The 22,713-nt window shown below is 31.9% G+C and overlaps 1 protein-coding gene across 1 annotated transcript; it reads right to left on the bottom strand.

Moving 5' to 3' along the window:
* Positions 1-774: 774 nt before the first annotated feature.
* Positions 775-22,713, bottom strand: LOC123708642 (sodium-independent sulfate anion transporter-like). The gene is made up of 13 exons (XM_045659452.1): positions 22,458-22,713; positions 19,877-20,085; positions 17,747-17,942; positions 12,473-12,612; positions 12,100-12,180; positions 10,880-11,043; positions 10,090-10,244; positions 9,426-9,587; positions 5,972-6,084; positions 5,610-5,783; positions 4,589-4,736; positions 3,775-3,948; positions 775-2,601 (listed from the first exon to the last, which is right to left on the bottom strand). The coding sequence occupies exons 2-13, from the start codon at positions 20,075-20,077 to the stop codon at positions 2,435-2,437; spliced, it is 1,875 nt and encodes a 624-aa protein (XP_045515408.1). The 5' UTR covers positions 20,078-20,085; positions 22,458-22,713; the 3' UTR covers positions 775-2,434.

Here is a 22,713-nt window from a genome sequence, read left to right as displayed (position 1 = left end):
ACTTTCAATCAATAAGACTCATTAAGATGTAAACGTAAAAATAGTCGATAATGTATGTATTTTATGACCTTTAAAGTATATTTTTAACTTTTTTTTAACAATATCTCTACTTAATCAGCACGTCAATTGAATTATTCCACAATCATTAATCATCCAAGGACGAAGTGAAATCACTTATCACCGTTTCATTATCATTTAACCATATCATTAAATTCATTACCAAGTCACCATCATTTAGATCTCGTATTCATTATAAAGCTTATCATTAAATCATCATTAAGCACATCATTCAATAATTTTTCAAATGATTTGACATTCATAGATCATCATTAATACGTATTATTTATGGTATATTGGTAAGGACTAGTATTTATAAAATAGTTTTTAAAAATTAATAATTTAATATAAGTCAAAAATGCATTTATTGTAAACTAAGGTGCTAAGTTTTTTTTTAAATATTAAATATATTTTTTACGTATTTTTTTTATTCTAACACTTCCATTTCTAAGTTACAAGGTTTTATTATATCAGGAATTCGTTCATTCCCAGAGAAATAATTACTTTTTCGGGTCGGAAATGTGTCCCAAAAAGTTTCTGTTTATTATTCTTGGCGTTTCATCTGAGGTTTAAGTGTATAAAAATTATTTAAGTTAAAAAACTAAAACAACTGCAAGTTTTTCTATTTTACAATACAAACAACTCTAAACCTGTAACAAAAATTAAATTTAAAGGTATATGAAACACATTTTCAAACATTCTTATCTATTTATTATAATGGTAAAAACAATTGCACAAAACACATAAGAGAGAACAAATTAAGTACATAATTAATACAAACTGGTAGTTATATAGTATACAAATATATATACGAATATTGTGCTTAACATTTTAAAACAAATTATCTAGATGATGAATGTGTTCTTGATTATAATTACATTCATTTGACTCTCAGATCGCAACGGACAAATTAGCGGCGATGATTTTAATATAAGATGTTTTATATATAAAACGATTTATGTTTTATTGTTATTTGATTTATTTAGAAGTTGAATCGTGTGATTATCAATTAAGATAAATTCCGAAAACTAAAGTCACAGCTTAGACGTTTAAATCACTAGTTTCTCAAGAGATTCGTTAGATTGAGAGGAAAAAACATGTCTATGCGTGATTTGAGGCACGGCAGTAACACAGCGATATCCCTTCCCCTCAATTAAGTATGTAAAAATAAAAAATATATTGCAAAAAAATGCTGATCTAAGATAACCATTAATGAATATTAAACATTAATGAAAGACAGCTTAAAGCCACTATTGTCACATTAATTCGACTCGCAATAGTCATGCCTGCACAGAATAAGTTAATTTTTATTAATAGGCAATTTGATTGAATTATGAATTAAGGACATAGAGAGCTTTCTAAATTTAATATATTTTAATTTGTTTCGGTTATTTATTCGAGTTTTTAATGATATAACACCCGGCTTAACGTGTACGTAAGAGAAAGGCAGAGACACTAAAATTGTGATTTATACGCTTCTCAATTATCAATTTGGAAAATTTTCTTAGCAGTATTGTTTCTCATTGTTCTATCTAAAAACGGTTATCTTAATATTTTAAGCCTTTAACCTAGAGTAAAACCACTTTTCCTATGAAGTTTCCCAAATTTGAGAGCATTTAAGACTAAATAGTGACTCTATACCAATTAGAATATGGAATTTACACTCACTCAAAAATTTACTTATCAAAGAAGAATATTTTTTCTTTCACACCAATTCGGTAATATATGGACAAAATATTCTTTAAGTAATCAATCCTAATACGTTTATGAATAAGACCATTACATCTTTACGCGGGTAGAAGATTTTTGTTACTATGGTTTTCACATAAACATCTGTAACCATAATAACAGATACCACGTTTAATAATTAGACTTAAAAATATAGGTACTGTAGGTGCTAGGAACTATTTTTAGCTTACCGTTATAAATTCTAGAAATGATACAAAAAATTCATGTCATTGTTAAATAAAAAATGTATAAGCTAAAAATACAAATAGTGCTATAAAAGGCAAAGGGCAAAGGCCGGAATAGCCGAAGGTTCATTATTATAATAGTTATACAAAAACTCAACATTGCAAGAATCTTTTGAAATAACATGACATACAGATATGGCGTCATGTTTTTATATCCGTCAGATATATATAATTTTTTAAATGCGATATGATAAAAACTATAAAATCACTGGTATAACAATTGTTTAAGCTCTAAAGGGTTATTGTAAGCACTGTAAAGCTTATTACCAGTATTCTTGTGCAATTGTCTATGGTAACTTATTTTTATACTGTGGTGCACTGTGGCTCACTGATTTGACTACACAACTTCTTATAAATCTATAAAAAATCCTCTACAAAACTTTACTGAACTAAATACACTGTGATTATGTGTCATCTACCTCACTGATTTTCTTTCTATACACTGTGGTTAGTAATGGCGACGCGTTTTCATCAGCTACGATGACTTCTAGTGACTCATCTTGCTTCAATGACGTGTATGGACGTTTTGGCTCATCCGGGATTACGGGGAGGGCAATTTGCCCTGTTAATTCTGAAAATAAATTTTATTTTATTTTAATTGATATTTCATAAGCAATAAAAACGATCATACACATACATTAAATAAGCAAATAATAAAAATAATACCAACAAATATCTATAGAACATATGATAGTTACATAGACTAATTTAAAAAAAAATATTTTAAGCACAGTAATCTTTATATATACCCAGGTAACACTGAAAATATTTAGAAAATGAAAAATGGCTTAATGTAGATAGTAGACAATACTTTTATTGTTTTTCGAAGTAATCTCCGTTCCTCTCCACACATCGTCGCATTCGATGGAACCATTGAGAAAAGCAGTGGGCCCATTCTTCCTTAATTCTCTTCTAAGGCATTTTCGTACGCTTTCAGCGTATCTTTAGGGCTCGTCAAGCCAATAACTCGAATTTTATATTTAGTTCTTGGGTGTAAATGAAAGTCACTGGGCGCCAGGTCAGGACTGTATGGCGGATGACTCATTACCTCGACACCTGCCAAAGTCAAATATTCTCCAGTCCATGCGAAGGTGTTTCTGGTCGTCGGTTAAAGTATGGAGAATCCTCTAGTACAAAGCTTTCTGACGCCTGTGCCTCTGCTAATCGCAGCCTATCATAGCTTTGTTGCTGAGTAAGCCCACAACGAAAGTCATAATAAATCATTGACCGAACATATCCATATATACCCCCCCATAGTAGTTTTCACGTGTAACAAGAGTTTTAGATTTGCCGCCAATTCACAAAAACAAATGACAAATGAATGCAATATATTACATTAGGTTACCAAAGAGTTCTAAAATTGAAATTCCAAAAAAGTTTTCATAAGCAGTGTTTCTAACTGGCCAGTTCTAAACATTTTCAGTGTTACCCACGTATAAATTTTCTTTACGTGCGTTTGTAATTAAACGCCTAAACGCTTCATCGATTTTGATGAAATTTTTGTGTGATCTAATAGATTCGAGAATGGTTTAAATGTGGGGTACTATTATTAATATTTCCAATAAAAACACTTAAATCATAAAAAAAACTTGTTCATTGTTACAGAGGCTTATTTGGCCTCGTACGTGCAAATCCTAGTTTTTTTTTAACGGAACGTTAACAAGGGGTCATTATAAATATATTGATAACGTTCCGTTATCCTTTCGACCAATCATGAGTGCTGAAGACTATTTTATTTTTGTACCTTGCAGTGTAACATCCAGCTCGTTAGCGTTAAGTACTACGAGCACGCTGGACCCCGCTCCACTGAACACTGAGGCGACACTAGCACGAGGCGAAAGAAGCAACAATGGCTGGCCACGAGCAGATAGCGAGTTTGATAATGCACACAGCCCTTTGGCAGCTGTGAAGTCTGCCCCTAAAAGAACATTTTTATATTAGTTTCAGTATAAAAGTTCCTTTAACTCGGTCAATACTATACCGTATTGTAATAATATTTGGGTCACTTGTAAACCGGCATTAAAGGTATATTAAACTCATGTGTAAACCTCATGGTTTTACAAGAAGTCGCCAAATTACTTGGAGAGATATCTCAGATCAGAACATCTAAATTTAACGAAGGTATAAAGATAAAATATCAGCAGTTTAGGATCAAGAAATTATACCCCCCCCCATATTATTTTTTACATAATATGGGGGGGACGATGACGACAAATGACACAGGTTAGTGGGTGCGTTGCCGGTCTTTAAAAGAACGCTATTTTGTTTATATACTTCGAGGTTGTACCGCCTCGGGAAGATCTCCTCTGGGACCGATTCAATAGCTAAAGGAAAATGCAATATACGTGTTAATCACACAAATATTTTCATACATAGAACAGTTTCATGTACAAATCTTACGGGGGGATTGCGCACCAGCTATGAAAGAATAATGAAAACATTGGATTAAAGCACGTAATGGAGACTTTGTTATGAAAGAGCTGGGAAAAAGGGATCTTACATATTGTAATGCATACTTATAACAAACACATTTTTTGTATAAATTGTAAAATACGAACCCAATACGTATCTGCAGTCGATAACAACGGGCACGTTCCCGGACTGTTTGCTCGCAGCTCTCGTTACATACTGACGAATGTATTCCACGCCCGGGAAGTAGAGGCTATTACCGACCGTTATTAGGAGGTAATTCAGGCCGTAGTGATTCTGAAATAATATACGTTGTTCACTTGCGAGTCATTTCATACAAAAACTTTCGACTCAAATGTATCGGGGACTTCGTTTCATCGCTCATCCAAACATATATAAATACTTTAGTAGTGTTGCACTATTATTCAATATTATAATTAAGAAAACACTTATGTCACAAATTTTGATTTGATATTTTAAAGGAGTTTTTTACGTCAGATTTTTCTCTTGGCCTACACCTGTCTTCTTTGCCGATGAGTAGGGCTGTCTGTTATACAAATTTAATGACGTGGAATAATTGATACCTGTATCTTATATTCCATAATAAACATATTCTTTATGCGTGCTATAAGCCGGCATATGTGAGTCCATAAAAATTTCGTGACATGACGATAAAAAAGATACAAACCCAAAGCGACCAAGACATAGCAAATGGCGTAATCTCGAACAGGCTTTGCTCAAAATATACCTGGCCTTACCCTGAATTTACCAAAAGGTTTTATGCAGAGATTTTATATTAAATTCCGAAATCGAAACAAATTGTTTGTCAAGCGACAGACAGCTCATATCTATGGTAATTTTGTGTTTAATTACAGCTATTTAATTGTAAAGTTAAAAGTAAAGTTATTCTGGGTAGAATATTTTTTATCACAATTCAGGATATGATTAATTATATTTTTGGCTTAAATTTTTCGAAAATATTTTATTAACTGCATAGTTTAAAATCTTGTATATGAGCGGTAAAATAGGTTGTATATAGTATTTTTTTCTAGGAAAACCAATTAGACACATCTTTCCGTTGTTAAGTATAACAAATATAATCTCGTCTCACAAGCTCGACACTTTAAAATAGGCATGTTCAAACAATTCTATTCATAAATCTATAGTTACCGTAACAATTTCGGCTTCCAACTGCGGCCTGGCACTGGGGTAGAGTAGCAGTATCACATTGAGTAGAACCCCAGCTACGATCCCCAATTCCACACCCACTACAAGGCAAAGGGCGAACGTCGCAAAAGCGGGCACTAAGTCCGCACGACGCGAACGCCACATTGGTTTCACTACCTAAACAGATAATTTACTTAAATTACTACAAATATAAAATTAATTTTATTTTTATATAAAGCCTTGTTCAAAAGACTGCTGCGAAGCACTTGAAAGGTTCTCTAATATGGTACTAAATTTGTGAATTTGGAATATATAGTCGTAAAAAATACAAGTTTTTAAAAAAATATATTGAATAATGATATTACCTCATACTCAATCATAAATATCACAGCGCAAATGATGACGGCAGCCAGCGATGCCTTCGGAATGAAATAGAAGTATGGAGTAAGAAGACTTAGGGCTAGTAGTACCAATATACCTGAAAAATATACAATAGGATAAAAGCCATGTTGAAGTATGCGCACAAAGGATTTTTGGAAACAATTGGAATTCGTCAAAACATAAACTGAATAAAAAAACTGGTGCTCTGAATGTATTTGTTATGTGTATATAAAAAATTTGGCATTTTAATTAATTTTTTTGTAATTTATGCGATACTGCATTCAACGGTTTGATTGCCCAAACCACCACGCAGGCTAATATAAATTCATGAAACTCTGAGCACTAATCAAACGACAATAAACTTACGTTAACGTAAGAAAAGTGTGATATTTTAACACTGAATCTAGAAATAACATACAAATTCGAAAAATCCCTATTCCTTAGACTTCCTTCACGTTTAAATCTTTATAATTATTTTGTCTTTGCACATATTATATACCACAGATTTCTCCAAGCCGTTTATCGACTTTGCATTGTTAATTATTTACGATTATTATTTTCTTTTGCTTTGTTATGCGACTTCTATAATACAAAAAGCCTTTTTTAACATATTTACATAAGTGTTCGATTGTTCTCATATTGACATATGTGATGTTCGAGAGCCTAAATAAAATGAAACAGGTATATTTCTGTTTATTTAAGTTTTATTACTTTAATAACATTATTGCGGACCTCAATAGTATTGAACGTGAGACTGTTCTAGTGAATCCACAAATTATTATTCATTTTTTATTAGAAAAACGTTTTATTATTGTTTGTTGTTGTTATGTTTCCTCTCCCAGTGTAATTTTTGTATTAATAAGTATTGTATTAGTATTAATTTACTGAAATAATAGAAAATAAAGATCTAATCACCAATTAATATACAGTGTAAAGTCCATGTAACTTCCCTCGATTTTACGATACATTCCCTGAAGCGTCGAAATCATTTGGCTTTGGTTGGTTTAGCTTGTCTTCCATACAATGATACACTCTACATAGCATTAGACCCACTCTCAATAACGTCAACAATTGAGTAATAAAGTTCTTTTAAAGTTGCTAAATTATAAAAACTGCGCTGTACGCTCATAATCCTAGCCCGCAATAAACTCGACTATCGGCATCATGCATACGAACTTTCTAAGAAATTTGTTCTTTTGTTTAAAATTGGGATTGCTTGCACGTGTAGACTGTTATAGACCATGACTATTAAGTAGGAGTCATGGATTATCTGTACGTTTTTCTTCTTTCCATTTAATGACAACTTTTATAACGTCATAAAACGTTATCCATGTATGAGTCTTTCTGTCGTTGGTACTATTAATAGCCAAACGACGTACTTGCACATTCTATTTTACTAACTTTTCAAGGTCAATTTAAAAATGTCTTTTTTACGAAAATTTGAAAGAAAGCTTTAGTAATAAATTCCATAAAATATTACAATTTAATTATGTTAATCACGTCTCTCAACATATAGGACACAACAACAGTTGCTTTACCTCACCGATCAATATTCTGCCACACATATTTATTAACATCAATTTTCTTAATATTGTTGAAAATTACAATAAGGTTAATTCTTTTAATTTTTAGTAGCGCTACTTTTATAAATAATTTAGAGAATGTAAGGGTCTTAGTACCTACGTAATAATGTACCTACAATTTTAATTTTGTAACATTGTTGTTCCATTAAAACATATCATTTGTAAATGGAGTATATGTTTCCTATTTCATGGATGGTAGGATAGTAGTATCATCTCAAAAACGAGAGAGAGAGATAAGAACGCGCGTTAATTACGCATAATTTTTTGTGAATTTTAGAAGAATTCACAAAAAATTATGTAAATTTGGAACAATGTATTTTTTTTGCCGTAGATTTGTCATCGTGTTATTCATATAAATGTAAAATACGTTTTATTAATTATAAATTCGATAATTTTCTATGATAATTTTTATGTACTTTAAGAAAAGGAAGTGTTAATTCAAGTAGTAGTAGTTTAAAACTTAAAATCTAAGATTTAAAGTCTAAAACATAAGTACAATTCTTGTGTAATGTTTTTACCAGTTTAACCATATTACTGCAGGATCTAATTTGATATTTTGTTGGTATATTGTGCTTTTAATGTAACTTTGATTACTAAAGCTACAACTTGAGGTCTGGGCCTTATTTCATTTAGCAATCTAACAGGCAAATAGGTGGTCAGCCGGTTTTCTCACGATTATTTCCATCACCGTTCGAGCGAATGTTAAATGCGCCCATAGAAAGAAAGTCCACTAGGCCAACACTGCCCTAGTTACAAACATACCCGTAAATATTCGACGTTTTTTGGGTTAAGCCGTAAATAATAAATAATGTTGAATAAATAACTGTGGCCATCCCGCGCTAACATTATTAATATTACTGTATAGTGTATTTGTTAATAAATTTAACAAATTCTGTGCTATAAATACTTTAATATTCTTGTAGTTTAACCAATCTACAAGAAATGTACTGAATTTTGTGTTGGTGTATATTGTCTGTGCCGTATGTACATTTTTATAAATGTTTAATATTAAATATGAACCTTTGTCCTATGTAATCAATAAACCTACTCAAAAATGCTTCGTAAAAAGTTTAATATAAAGACCTTGGACTTTGATAAAAGCAAAAAAATCATTTAAAAATAGCTGCCATCAACAAACATTAAACGATATTAAATTCCGATGAAAAATAAAAAAGAAACTGGTAACTGTAGAATTCTAACGTCACAACACGCCACGTCATAGTCTATGGCGGTAAATCACGCGTCCACGTAATCTAAACACGTGATAATTTAAAATATTAGTTAAATTATTAGGTACAAGGTCGCACAAATTAAAAAAAAAATGTATCATCCCATATTCAGCTAGAATTTTTACTCTAAGATATTTGTAGGAACACAGTTCAACAACTTCTTCAGTTTTTTAAACTTTAAAAACAGTTTTTCTCGAAGCCGAAACTGTAGAGAACATATCTGCGTCTGTTTAACTGAGAAATTTATAAGATCAGCCAATCATCGGAAATACTTTCGGCAAATAGCTATCATAAACTCAGTGACATGGATGCTAATTTGACATTGTTATGTCAAATACTGTCATATATAAATTTCTAAAATAGACATTAAACAATTTATATATATATATATATATATATAAATATATATATATATATATTTATATATATATATTTTTTTTAAATTTTATTACCATCTACGAGCTTCAAGTTCCAAAAGCGCTGCCCTGCACATAAAAACCTATCGCTTCCTTTACGTAGACCTCGTGTCCGATCCCCTACTAGCTGGACCTATCAAATAATGGTCCCTACAGGTATCACCATCTTACTTATTGAAGACAGGAGTGAGGTTCGGATGAAAAATATACCTGTATAAAGACTTCCAAATTGTGTAGCGACTCCACTGGCGTGGTTGACAGCGCTACGGGAGAATGATCCAGTGATCGGCATCGCACTAAGGAACGATCCGAGAATGTTCGCGAACGAGAGCGTTATCAACTCCTGCGTCGCGTCAACCGATTCACCGCTTGCTGAAATAACAATATATTTACCCATGTTAATTGGCACTAATTTATAATAATTTACGCGAGTACGTTTAAATAAACATTGATAATTATATAATATATTACTTAACCAAAATTGGCTCAGAAATTCTAGCGTAAAGTCGTAACTCCGTTGCATATTAACAATATTATTACATAAACAATTTTTATTGAAGTAGTGCTGGACTGGCTTCAGCATGGGACTCATCTCTGGGGTCGTAAGTTCGATCGACAGCTGAGCAACAATATACTTATGTCCGTAATTAACACTCGGTCTTACGGTGGAGGAAAACATCGCGAGAAAACCGGCATGCCTTAGACCACAGTGGATGGAATGTTAGGCACAGAAAGCTAATTACCTACTTGGTTTAAAAAAAATCACGAAACAGCAATCCTAAATAAGTTGTAGCCCACTTGTTTCTTTTAATTATATTTGTCATAGTAAATACTATTCGTGTTTAATACAATGTTCTATAAATAAATGTCCTACCAAAAGCTTTTGCAATAGCGACATTCCCCAGCACTCCAATGATGGGAACCAGAACAATGGATGATCCCAGATCCGCACACATCTCCAGCAAGGTCACATTCCTCCCATCCACCATTGTGCCAAATGGGGGTAGACTGAGTGGCGGTAGACCTTCTCTACAAAACATTTCTACTTAGCTCCACCCTTATTTAATTAGATCCCGGAAGCCACAAATATATACAAAAATTGTTCTGAATCAAAATATCTGGCTATAAAGAATCCTTCAGGAAGCGAAAGGATATCCATACTAAAAACTACAGAACTGATTTTAATGAAACTTTAAACTTTGAAATGTACATTTAGAATTTCTGGCCAAAAATACAAACATACTTTAGGAAATTTGACAATCGGTCTATATACAAGACTAACAGATAATGTCCAAAAAAAGTCTATCGAAAAAACAATAAAACATAATTATTAAATAGTTGTATTTAAAATCTGGTTTAGTTTCCTGTTCCACTAAACAAATAAATTAAAATATTTAATTTACATCTTTTTGTATCGCTTAGTATTCATTATGAAAAAACAAATTTATGTAAATAACGCAAATACAACATGAATATTGATTTAAATATCGAATATAGGAACAGTAACGTAGATAGCAAATGAAGATTTAGAATTTCTAAATTGGTCTTATAAGAGGGTAGAACAAAAATATTTACATAACCTTCCTATCTGGTTCTGAGCGGAATCATCATATCACACATTAAAAGCGAAAGTATTGAATAAAATTATCATTGATAAAACATACTTAACAGTGCCAGTAAGTTTGAATGGTGATTCCGAATTATTTTCCCATATAAATGCCATTATCGAGCAGACTAGAACGACTATTGCATTCCTCGACGTAGAGAACAGCCATACAGCTCTTTTGAGGCCTCTTCTATGAGGAGGCAAGTCTAGATCCTTGATTTTCTGAAAGGTTTTTGTACTGCTTAATTTCGAACGGACTTTTGTTGATACACGGAATGATGTGTGCCCGCCCACCTGAGGCCTAATTTTAATTATCTTACTTAAAATACAATATTCTTAATAGATAAATTCACCCATTTTGGGCCTTATTCAAACCAGAATCATATTTTGTAATGTACATGATAGTAGGAAATAACTGACACTGGTTCTGATGAAAGAACATGGTTTGAATACACAATTGACGTCAATTTTCAGTTGGTTGGTTTCGGTTATAGAACTACATCTGAATAATTATAAATATTTTTGTCTGACTCAAAACATAATTGCGGAGGGTCTCAGCTTCACATATCTTTGTTTTAAAACATTATGTAAATATATATTATATAAATATAATCTATATAAGGCTAATAAATTAATGTTGCTGAGACTATCAATCTAATGGTAAAAGGATTTGTGAAATTAGTCGTGCAGAATTGAGTTTATTTGTTAAAAATTCCCATTATTATATAAGTAAACATACTGTTTTGCTAAATTAGCATTTCCTTTAATTTTAAACATTTCCTCATTTAAATCCTCATAGTACCAGTTACATTAATAGTATTGCGGTACTTAAGATAACATTAATTTATCAATCTATAGAAAGCGAGATTTATAATGGATATATGATTTACAAATAAATATAAAACATTAAAATAATTGTCGATAACACTGCAAATTTTTTCTAAGTTTTTCTTTAGATTTATATAAGGAGAGAAACGTAGATTTCCTTCCTAAACGATTTTAAGTACATTTTTAGTTTTATTGTGAATGAAACGTATGTAAGTACTGAGGGCTGAAACGTGAACTGAAAAATAGAGACAACGAGTACGTTATATTGATTGGTCAAGTGAGACCTCTTCTCGAATGCGTGTCAATCAACGCACAGTTCTATCGTTTGTCTGTTGTTTATGTCACCGCTCTGGTTTCTTTGTTACAGGAAATGTCAATGCAAATACCATAGCTAACACAAGAACAATAGAGTTATATCAAGTAATGAAATGATTAAGACTAAAAACTCACTCTCATTAAAAGTAGTATGACTATACAAGTCAGCCCCAGAAGGCTGTCGGCTAGTTTCGCGTTCGGAATGTTCACAATCACCTAAAAATCAGAATTACGTGTAAAATTTTGTATAAAATCATCTCTACGTTTTTTTAAAGGCCAAAAAAACTCAACAAAGGTTCCTTTAACAAATTAGTTTCAAAATACATACCAACAAAAAGGTATAATATAAGATTTATAAATATTTAAAGTAGAGACATTTAATACTATTTATATAATCATTATGTTATTATAATTATATCCGGGTTCAATATTCTAAGTTCCATCATCGCATACAACTCACTGACTTTCTATAGGTTTTCTCCGACTCTATTTAAATTGAAATATATACCTTCTTGACTGTATCTATGAATCCTCTGGACTTGAACTGCAGACCTAACAAGCCCTTGAGTTGTGACACGGCTATTATGACTGAAGTCGCCGATGTGAAACCGACCGTTACGGGCACAGAGATGAAATCTATTAAAACACCTGTTGACAATAACAACATTTAGTTACTTCTTACTTATCTTGTTGTATTATAAAAATTATAAGTATGATTGAAATGGATGAATTTAATTTTTAAATATAGTGGAACGGTTTATGTATGGCCAAATTTTAACTAAAAATATTACACAATTAAGTGATGTATGAAGCGTACTTAGAAAACAATTGCTATACATTAACATTTTCTAAGTACGCTTCACAATTAGGTCGCGTCTCCGACGAGGAGTCGAGAAAACTATTTAGCTGTAAATGGGCAATAGAAGCTTCGAGCGGAAAGGTAGAGAATCAAGTGGCATTTAGAGAGCTGTACAGTCCCTACGGACCTTAGCCGCTGTAAGAACCTCTCGTAATTGCAATCGATCACGGGCTTGTTTCGAGGTCCTTGACACCTCCATCACACCACCGTTCTATCTGGTTTTCTCGTGCCACCAAGTGTGTTCAGTTAGAAGATTATTTATATATAGAGGTAATTTGTGAAATAGGACTTACTCCTTGAATTTTTCACGACCAGAAGAAAGCAACATTCTCTAAATACTATGAAATTATATAGTTTAAATAACTGTGATTATTCAAGGCTTTAAATATATATATTAGGGTGGATCACTCTAGTTAGGAAAAAAATTATAATTGATGAATCAAATTCTAATAGTAATATTATGCTGTAGTGTACTATAAAAAGTAGTTTTAGCTAAAAAACCGATAATGAAACATACATCTTCAGCCCGCGCATGGGCTTCAAAATTATTAGTTTTTGAGAAAAACATATATTACAAAGTGGCATAATACTTTATTAGAAATTACTTAAACTACTATTGAAACATTACAAATATTTAGTGAAATACATATATTAACGTTTAAAACAATAAACTTAAACAAATGCACATAAAGGTTATCTTTTTTTATACACAAAATCCTGCATATCGAATTTCGTCATAACTTTCCTTGAAGCAAGGCAGCCTTATAAACAACATTCTTTCGTCACCTTTTTTCTCTATTATCTGAATAAGTTCGTCATTCGTTTGATTTCTTAGAATAGGTGGATAAAATTGTTTTCTTCCAGTTTATTAGATCAATGTAACATTTATGCCGGCGAATCACGCATTGGGTGCAAGAAATTGCAACCCTACTGTAAAGACTTGTAAGGCGAATGCAATGTAATGAAAGATGCTTTAGCAGCCAGTCACGGGGTCTCTTGGTAGAATGCTTCCGCGACCCCAAGTTACCCCAACAGTGACCTGATTGGTTGGAGGGGTTTAGTGGGTAGAATTCTAGTTGCAGGTTCTCTTATATAATTTTCTCCATCAGTTAACATCGCTAATAGTAGACTTTCAGGGTGAGCAAAATATGCGTTTCGTTATATAACAGGATCTATGACTGCTTTTAATGCACTTGATAAAAATCGCGAAATTTCATTCAATTTCCAGAGGTGCCGTGATACGTCTTTGCATGATGAGTGTTTATTTGGAACTACACAGGGGCCTATACTTTTACAATGTATTGAGCCAAAATTATTAAAGTAATTGATCAACCAACGAGCATATGACATTTTCCCAGGGGATTGATTTGCTAAGTCCTGTGAACAACTTCAAATAATGACTGCTAAGGTAATTTCATACAAATATTTTTGGTCTGTGCTTAAGTCATCAGGTTTTAGCGTTGGTTATTGACTCAAATTCAACTACGCGAGCTGCATTTCACACTTATCCAGCAACTTACCAATAGGACCATAGTACATAGATGGACCAAAAATTTTACCATCCATATAATCAAACAAATGACTTCATTTTTTAGTTCATTTTGGGGAGTTCATTTTAATGAAGCAAGCAAATTATCCATTGCAAAGGTATCTGAAGTCTTTTTTCAAATAGCTTTAAGACACCACTAAATTTACCTGTATTTGTCACTGTTCCATCGTATCCAATCGCCAGGAGGTCAACAGCACTTATATTTTTGGCAAAAAGAAGAGCTTTTATTGATATCTCAATGGCCTTTGCAGTTCCTTGTAATGGTTCTTTAATTACAGAAACGTGTTCTTCAATAACTAGTCGCTTGTACCTTTTGGTTCCCTTTTCGATTATCTTCAGGGTTTTATCTTTCCGCCGATAAAAATATAAGACAGGCAAGTTTAAAGGCGCTTGATTCTTCAGAAGCGCATCACGTGTTTTCCTTCTTTCTCTTCGCAGTTTTGATTTATCTATTACGATATCTGAAGAAAGTTGGTATAAAACCGCAGAAGCAATCGCAGCACCAGCTCTGTCGGATACCGGTAAACTTTTCACGCATTTCAAATTTTCCATAGTTACTGAGGTAGAAGGTAAGGGCTCTTGTATATTTTTGTGTATCTTTTCCGGAAATAAAACACTTGTATTAGAATCACTACTTGTTGATAACATTAATTCCTGTTCTGGCACTTTTGATGGGTTTTTATCGCTCTTCAGACAGATTTTTGTTGAAGCTTGCTTTCGAACAAACATTTATGCATTTGGAATGATTTTCTTTCAGGAGCTGAATTACTCTTGTATGCGAGACTACAGGGATTGATGCCTTTTTCCATACTCCTTCAACTTTCTGCGTTACAATTTCTGCACACGCAGGCTATTTGTTACGGCTATTTTTAATTATCACCTGCTTTTTTTTCAAAACTTCAACGGCGTTACGCGGGCTGTTCCACTTAAAATAATTCAATAATACTTTAAGCGGTTTATTACGATACCTAACTACAACATATTTTCGCTATTATAAATCAATTAATTAAAAAAAATATATTTTTACCCACCCTAATATATATACTATACGAATGGTATAATGAAAAAGCACTGGAATGAGTTATATAAATATAGAATCCGCGTTTTTTCTCGTTAAGAAGTTAAGGTCAACGTCCCTTTGTTTTGGATTCGATAGTGATATTCGATTAGTATTAGCATACATTTTACTTAAACTATATTTATCTAATAATAATAATAATAAAGCCAGTTTAACTCCATACTGTACAATCTACTAATCAAATGGGTGTTAGTTTTGTTTAGTATTATACACCTAGCCTAGCTTGGTTATTATTTGCATTACTTCGTGTCCGTCAGCGCGTCAGCCCGTGGCTTTTGTGGTCTTACTACTTATATGTTAATCGCATATATTCTTCCACTACCATTCCTAATCCTGTTGGAGGTTTGCGTTATCAAACGACGGGACTTCAGCCAACAGTGCATGCCTCCTACGTTCGAATAAAGGCAGGTGAAATCACGGGCTACAGTTTGTAGGTACTTTCAAAAGATACACCACCAAATAAAGCATATACAATTAGCAATATTTTATTTTATCAATCAAAAGTTAATCTGTACTTAAGCCATGTAAATGAAAATGAATTATAAACTACGTTAAAAAAACGCACAACTCGACGTCTGGACCAACGAGATATTTTGAAATTGAGTTAAAAAAATTAAATTAAAAAAATGGAAAAAATTAGTACTTAAGTTTTTATTTCGGACAAGCGAACATGTGTCTATGGCATAGCAGGGTAAAATGTTCCATATACTGTTACGTAGGTACTAAAAAGAGGCTAAGTACAAAAAACATTAAGTTCGCGGGCTAGCGACGAAGCTAGTTAACAATAATTAAAAGTATTTTCCGAATTTATTTTTTCACAGTTTACAACACTGTAATTATAGTGTGACAGTATCATACGATAAAGTTGGTTGTACGCGAACTACATGTCAATATTATTTTCCGTATCAATGTTCTAGTCTGCTTCCGATAAGAGCTAATTAAAGCAATTAAAATTCCTCGATGAACCATAAGTACAATTTAAATTTACTATGTCGAAACACGATAACACTAATTTGAACAGCTGTATGTCGTATGTATGTATGGCGTATTCAATTGTTTTTATACAGTTAAAATGCAATTTATTTAAATTTGAATATTTATAACAAATAAGTTTAAAGAACTTTATTTTTCATTACAAAATTATATTTTATTTACACGAGTAACTTAACATTATGTATATACGAGCAAAATACACGTCCCAATTTCAGTCTGGTAGATTCACTTTGACATGTATCTTTAAAGCGCTTTTGAATTTGTTAAACGCACTAATATTGCGAATTTTAGATAATTGATTAAATAAATGCACACCCTCATACCAAATTGACCTCTTCAAATAATTTGTGCGCGGCTTCGGCAAGATAAGCAAACTCGCTCGACGAGTATTGCGTGTAGTTGTGAGTATTTTTTTTAATCATAAGCTACTATGGAGAGAGTTATTTTTTTTAAATTACAGGTGCTTTAAACAATATAGTTTTTGATAGTTTTATATAATACTATCTGACCCGACAAACGTCGTTTTGCCATGTATATTATTTCCAGGAAACATTTTTTTAAGTCCAATAAAAATAACCTATCTACTATAATAAAGTAAGGGTTAACAATTGAGGGTTGTATGTATTTTTGTATGCAGTATCGTAAAAAAAATAACAAAAAAAACATCTAAAAAATAAAAATTGGGGTGGTAAGGACCACTTAAGGGTTTGAAAGATATATAGTAACAGATAATCGGACTTGCTGAATATGCATAAAAAGTTTATAAGCATCGGTCGAACCGTTTCGGAGGAGTATGGGAACGAACATTGTGACATGAGAATTTTATATAAATACAGAAGAGTATATTAAGAATATTCTTTTTAATCTGTATGAATCACATTGAATAAAAATGTATTCAGAGCTATCAGGAAGGAAAATAATATGGAATTTGATTTCAATAACATATTATTTCTATCTATCTATCTATATATTATATCTATCTAAATATCTATTAATTAAACCGTCGAGCTTGTTTAGTTATCTTTGTTTAGTTTTATATTATAATACATTAAACTAATATATTATCTGAAACAAAGGCATCATTTGCCTACCGGAAAATTAAAACTAGGTCATTCAAAACATATTTCATTGCGTGTCCAATGATAGAAAGATAAATCCCCAAATATCTATGTTACTAAACAAGTAATGTATAATAAAGAAAAGGCTACCAATTTTAACATTATTAAGATTAATTAATAACATATTAATCCACATTCAAGAAAATTCAGAATGCATTCTCAACAAAAAGACTTTAATATATTACCTAGATGTAATAATCCCATGATGAGCTGCACAATGCCAGTAAGGAAGCACAGTAGGACGGCATAATCGAAGTTGCGACCTTGTATCTGTTCATACGTCATTAGAGCAAGTAATGCAGTTGGTCCCAGGGTTATATCCTTGCAAGAACCTAACACAATATACATGAAACAACCCACAAACGATGAATAGAGGCCATACTGAAACAAATTGCTCAATTAATGTTGAAAGCCTTTGATTAAGTTTGGGGTGGAGAATTAGATAGATTCAGACTTGACTCCCGTCGAAAGCAAATACGTTTTTGACATACCCAAGTCACAGTTATCACTAAGGGTTACATTCAGAGACAAATTAGCATGAAATTACTTTTTTTATAGAACGGGGGCAAACGGGCAGGAGGCTCATCTGCTGTTAAGTGATACCGTCGCCCAAGGACACTCTCAATGCCAGAGGGCTCGCGCGTTGCCGGCCTTTTAAGAATTGGTAAAATGCCTACCACATGTCATAACATATTTTAAAGTCTCCATCTTATAATTAACCCCGTTTGTCAGTGAACACATCGGCGAGCGGGATAAGCATAAATATTACAAACTACAATTAAAATAAAAAAAATCGGTGGCGTTATATTCTTATCTTTAGTTTTTGCCGCGCACCATCACTATGTGGAACCAGCTGCCCACTGAAGTATTTACCGAACCAATTCGACTTAGAGTCCTTCATCAAAAGAGCGTAGCAATTCTTGAAAGGCCGTCAACGCATTTGCGAGCTTTCTGACAATGCGAGTGTACATGGCCGACGGTATCACTTAACATCAGGTGAGCCTCCTGCCCGTTTGCCTCCTATTACATAAAAAAAAGGCCTGGGCCTCAGATTTTTGTATCTGTTTCATGATCATTTGTCAATCTAGTAGGCAAGTAGGTGATCAGCCTCCTGTGTGTTGTTAATGTTAAATGCCCCCATAGACATTTGTGCACAGCCGGGGATCGAACCTACGACCTCAGGGATGACGGGCACACTGAAGCCTCTAGACCAACACTGCTCTTAACTATTACAACTACGTAGACGAAATATTCAAGCTTTTAAATAAATGTTCAGAAGTTTTGCGATAGGAAACAAAAAACATTTTTTTTGTATATGTCGGTATAAAACCTAAAACGAATGAAGGAAACGACATATAACAATTCAATAGTGGCATAGTATTCGAAGCCTTGGCATTTTAATACATGCTAGTTTTGCAAAAGCCGTTCTAATGTTTTGAACATTATAATTTTCTATTTGTCATCAAATTCTTGAATCCTGAGAGACATGTCGACATTTTTGTAAACCTGTTCGACAGGAATTATAATGATACAACTGCATTACTAGTGCTAGTTTTTGTTTTTACAGTTAATTATCAAGAAAGTTTTCTACCTTTGAAAAATGTGGGTATTTGTCTCAAAGGCACCCACATAAACATAATACTATTTAAATATACATTCTATATAATATATATAATGTATAATATTATGGTAAAATAAAGAATTTAGCTTTAGAAAATTGTAAATACAATTATACACAGAAGTGACGTAACAAAATTTAATTCATGAAGTACAATTGTTCTATGTAAAGGATAAAATAAAAATGTGTGCGTGTACACATAAAAAAGTTTCACTTCTTAAGACCTTATTTTTTGAAAAATGATCTACTATATGCAACTTTACAGAAATTGGTTAAATAAGATAAAGTTTAACAAAAGGCTTTTATTATCATAGACATGAATGAAAATAATACAAGTATTTCATTTTACCATATTACTACTAAGATTATTACAGAATTTCATTAATTGTAATAGAATTAGTATTATGTTTGTTATCGTTATTATATATTTTTGTTATTAATGGCTTCGAATCAACTGTGGTAGGGACAAGAAAAATATGGCGCGTAACGGAAAAAGGTGCGTTTGATTTTTTTACAATGCCGATAAAGAAGTTTCACTTCAAAAATAATTTACCTTAAATAAAGAAAATTAATCTTTGCACACAGAAAGAAAGTACTAGAATTTCATTAAATTATCAAAATTGCTTTTAGCAAAAAAAAGCCTTATTTTAAATAGAGCTGAAACAAAATTCGCATAAAAGTTAACGATTCAAATTACCTGAGGTGGTAATCCAGCCAGCGTCGCATAAGCTAGAGCCTGTGGAATTACTGTTAGTCCCACTGTAATACCGGCAATAACGTCGGCCAGGGCTTTCTGGGAATTATATTCGGGCAGCCATTTCGTGATAGGCAATCTCTTGTGCATAAGCCGAATATACCACGATTGCCTCTTCATTCTATGCTTGGACGGAGACGCCATCACATCACCTGTAATTAAATGCTATGAGAGAATGTTTGCAAATCACGCTTAAATGTAATACTAATGAAATTACCGAGTACCTGTGTAAATGTTTTATACAATAGAACGTATTGAAATACCCTACAGTATACTAATAATTTCCGGGGATAAATGTTTGATTTGATTCACGATATACGGTATGAATAATACAAATTCAGTGACACACACTTTGAACAGCTTTGTCTTGTTGTCTTAATCATTGTCAAAAAAAACTTGGCGATTAAAAAGAGTGGCGGAGAGTATATTGCCAGTTCTTCTCTTCCGTTCTACGCCCTTGATTTGAGAACTGGCAGTAAATGTAAAATGAGATGTATTTACTGTATATTTCTTCTGACTTCGATTGTTCTTATAGGTAAGTAAGTGAACATTTTTATGTTCCTGACACACGATATTTAACTATAAGTATCACGCTGTATGAAGGCATATACACATTAATATATAATTGATAAATCCCATCTTAAGATTACGCACATAGATATTTAGTTTACCAGATTACGGCGTCAACGAGCCTTGTCGTGCCGTTCGTTACAAACACATGAAATTTTCAAGTCATAACCAATAGTAGGTAGAGAAATAATGAAAGGTTAGGAAACTATTCAACATCCTTGTCTATTTGACTAGTACGGCGTAGCCAACCGTAAAGTTAACATTCAAATTACACTTTAGCTCAAACTAACCATGAAACAATTATAGAATTATGAAAAGTCACGCAAATATTCGAAACCAAAAACATTCTATGAATTACAATTGTAGGCCAGCCTATTAATTGAAGGTAGGATTTCTTCGCAAGGCCATAATAGTTATGTATTTAAATAAATTTCATAAATCTAATGGTTGGTTAATAAACAACCGGATTTTATTACAAGGTATTACAAACATTTAAGTAACTTTATTGGTATAGATAAAAATTACCAATGACAAATGAAAGCAGAAGTCGCATCTAAAGATGGAAACTGATTTCACTTCATACATACACTGTGTCAGTGACAACAATACCTTAAAAATTAATAAAAATTTAACTAATGAAGCATGTAACAGTTACTCAAATGAAATATAACTTGCAATAAATTTGAGTTCAAGTGAAAATAAAATATTAGATATGTTATTCGCCACTTTTCTATTTTTACTGTAGCTTAATTTGGTTACATAAAATTATGTAGATTACAATTTTCAATGTAGGTGGCGATCATCTTCTAGCAGAAAAATTATCTGTCTATGCAGTGTATTACATGCAATGGTTAGGGCCAACGGTCAAATAGCTGATTTTGGTTTATTGTACACAATGTTAGTTTGAATAAGTTTCTCTAGAAATCAAAGTCAGTAAGCGACTAAGGCATAGACACAAATATATTTCAAACAACATAAAATGAAGTCTTTATCTGTAACAAAACACTCTGGAGCCAAATATTGAGCTTTCGAACTTACTTGTTAAGAGTTTTTTGCCAGTTCTTAAGGAATTTATTTATTTCCAGAAAATGTAGACATAGACAAAATCAATTAATAATATTTCTAGCATAATAAAACATTGTTTATCCTTTTTTTAATTAAAATATTATCAGAATTGGAGATTTATTAACATCAATAGTAGTTATGAAATTAATTGAAAAGCAATATTTTTATAACTAAAAAATATGTTTTTAATTTACACAGATGTCTTTTACCAGTCAGTTAGTCTCATACCAGTTTTTTTTTTTATGTACTTTAAATGGTATGTATTTATTTAGTTTCAATTAATTATTGAACCTCCACTTACAGAGAGAAAAAATATTTATTTGTTTGTAATTAATAAAGTGCTTCAGAATAAGACAAGCAAAGTGTAAAGAGTAACTGATTTAGAGTAGAGTATGAAAAACTTCACTAAGGGATGTCAACAATACTGTGCCAATCCTGAGGTCTACATCCTGCATAAGGTCAGGACAACTACAACTCACTAAGCATAATATTACAATTTATATAAAATATGATTCTATACCATAAACTAATATATATTAATACCAATAGAATATTCAATTTTATGTTGCAATCAGACAAAACTATTTACGATAGGTTGTCTTTTAATTTTAGTTGTTATAAATTGTTTGTTAATGTGACAAATATCTTACACAATTCACCATAATGATTTAATAAAAAAACATAATTTTTGATTAAAAATATATTTTATTGGTTGTTTGATAAATACCTACTGTATATATGAAAGCAATCAACAAATTATCATTCAGCCTTAAAATTGAATATACATATTTTAAGTGTAAAATTGTATTTTCATATTTTAAGTGTAAAATTGTAACATAGTTTAAAAAAATTTAATCAAATTAAATTACGCGAAAGACATGGTACATACCTTCTTTAATGTATAATTCGTAACTTTTTCTTTCTACAGTAAGCTTCCCAAGTTTTATTCTTATTTAATTAAAATACAACTTTTAGTATCACAAAACATTTTATAATTAACGAATTAACTAATATTTTCCTTTGATTTTTCGTATAAAGTATTTAAACATATACGTTTTTTTAAGAATGTTGAGAAAACAAAAAGCGAGTTTTTTTGAGATTCAAAAAAGTGCTAGCTTTTATGAAATAAGAAATTACACTGACGA

The sequence above is a fragment of the Pieris brassicae genome, chromosome 4 (genome assembly GCF_905147105.1).
Source record: "Pieris brassicae chromosome 4, ilPieBrab1.1, whole genome shotgun sequence".
NCBI classification, from domain to species: Eukaryota; Metazoa; Arthropoda; class Insecta; order Lepidoptera; family Pieridae; genus Pieris; species Pieris brassicae.
This window is presented reverse-complemented; position numbering and strand designations above follow the sequence as displayed.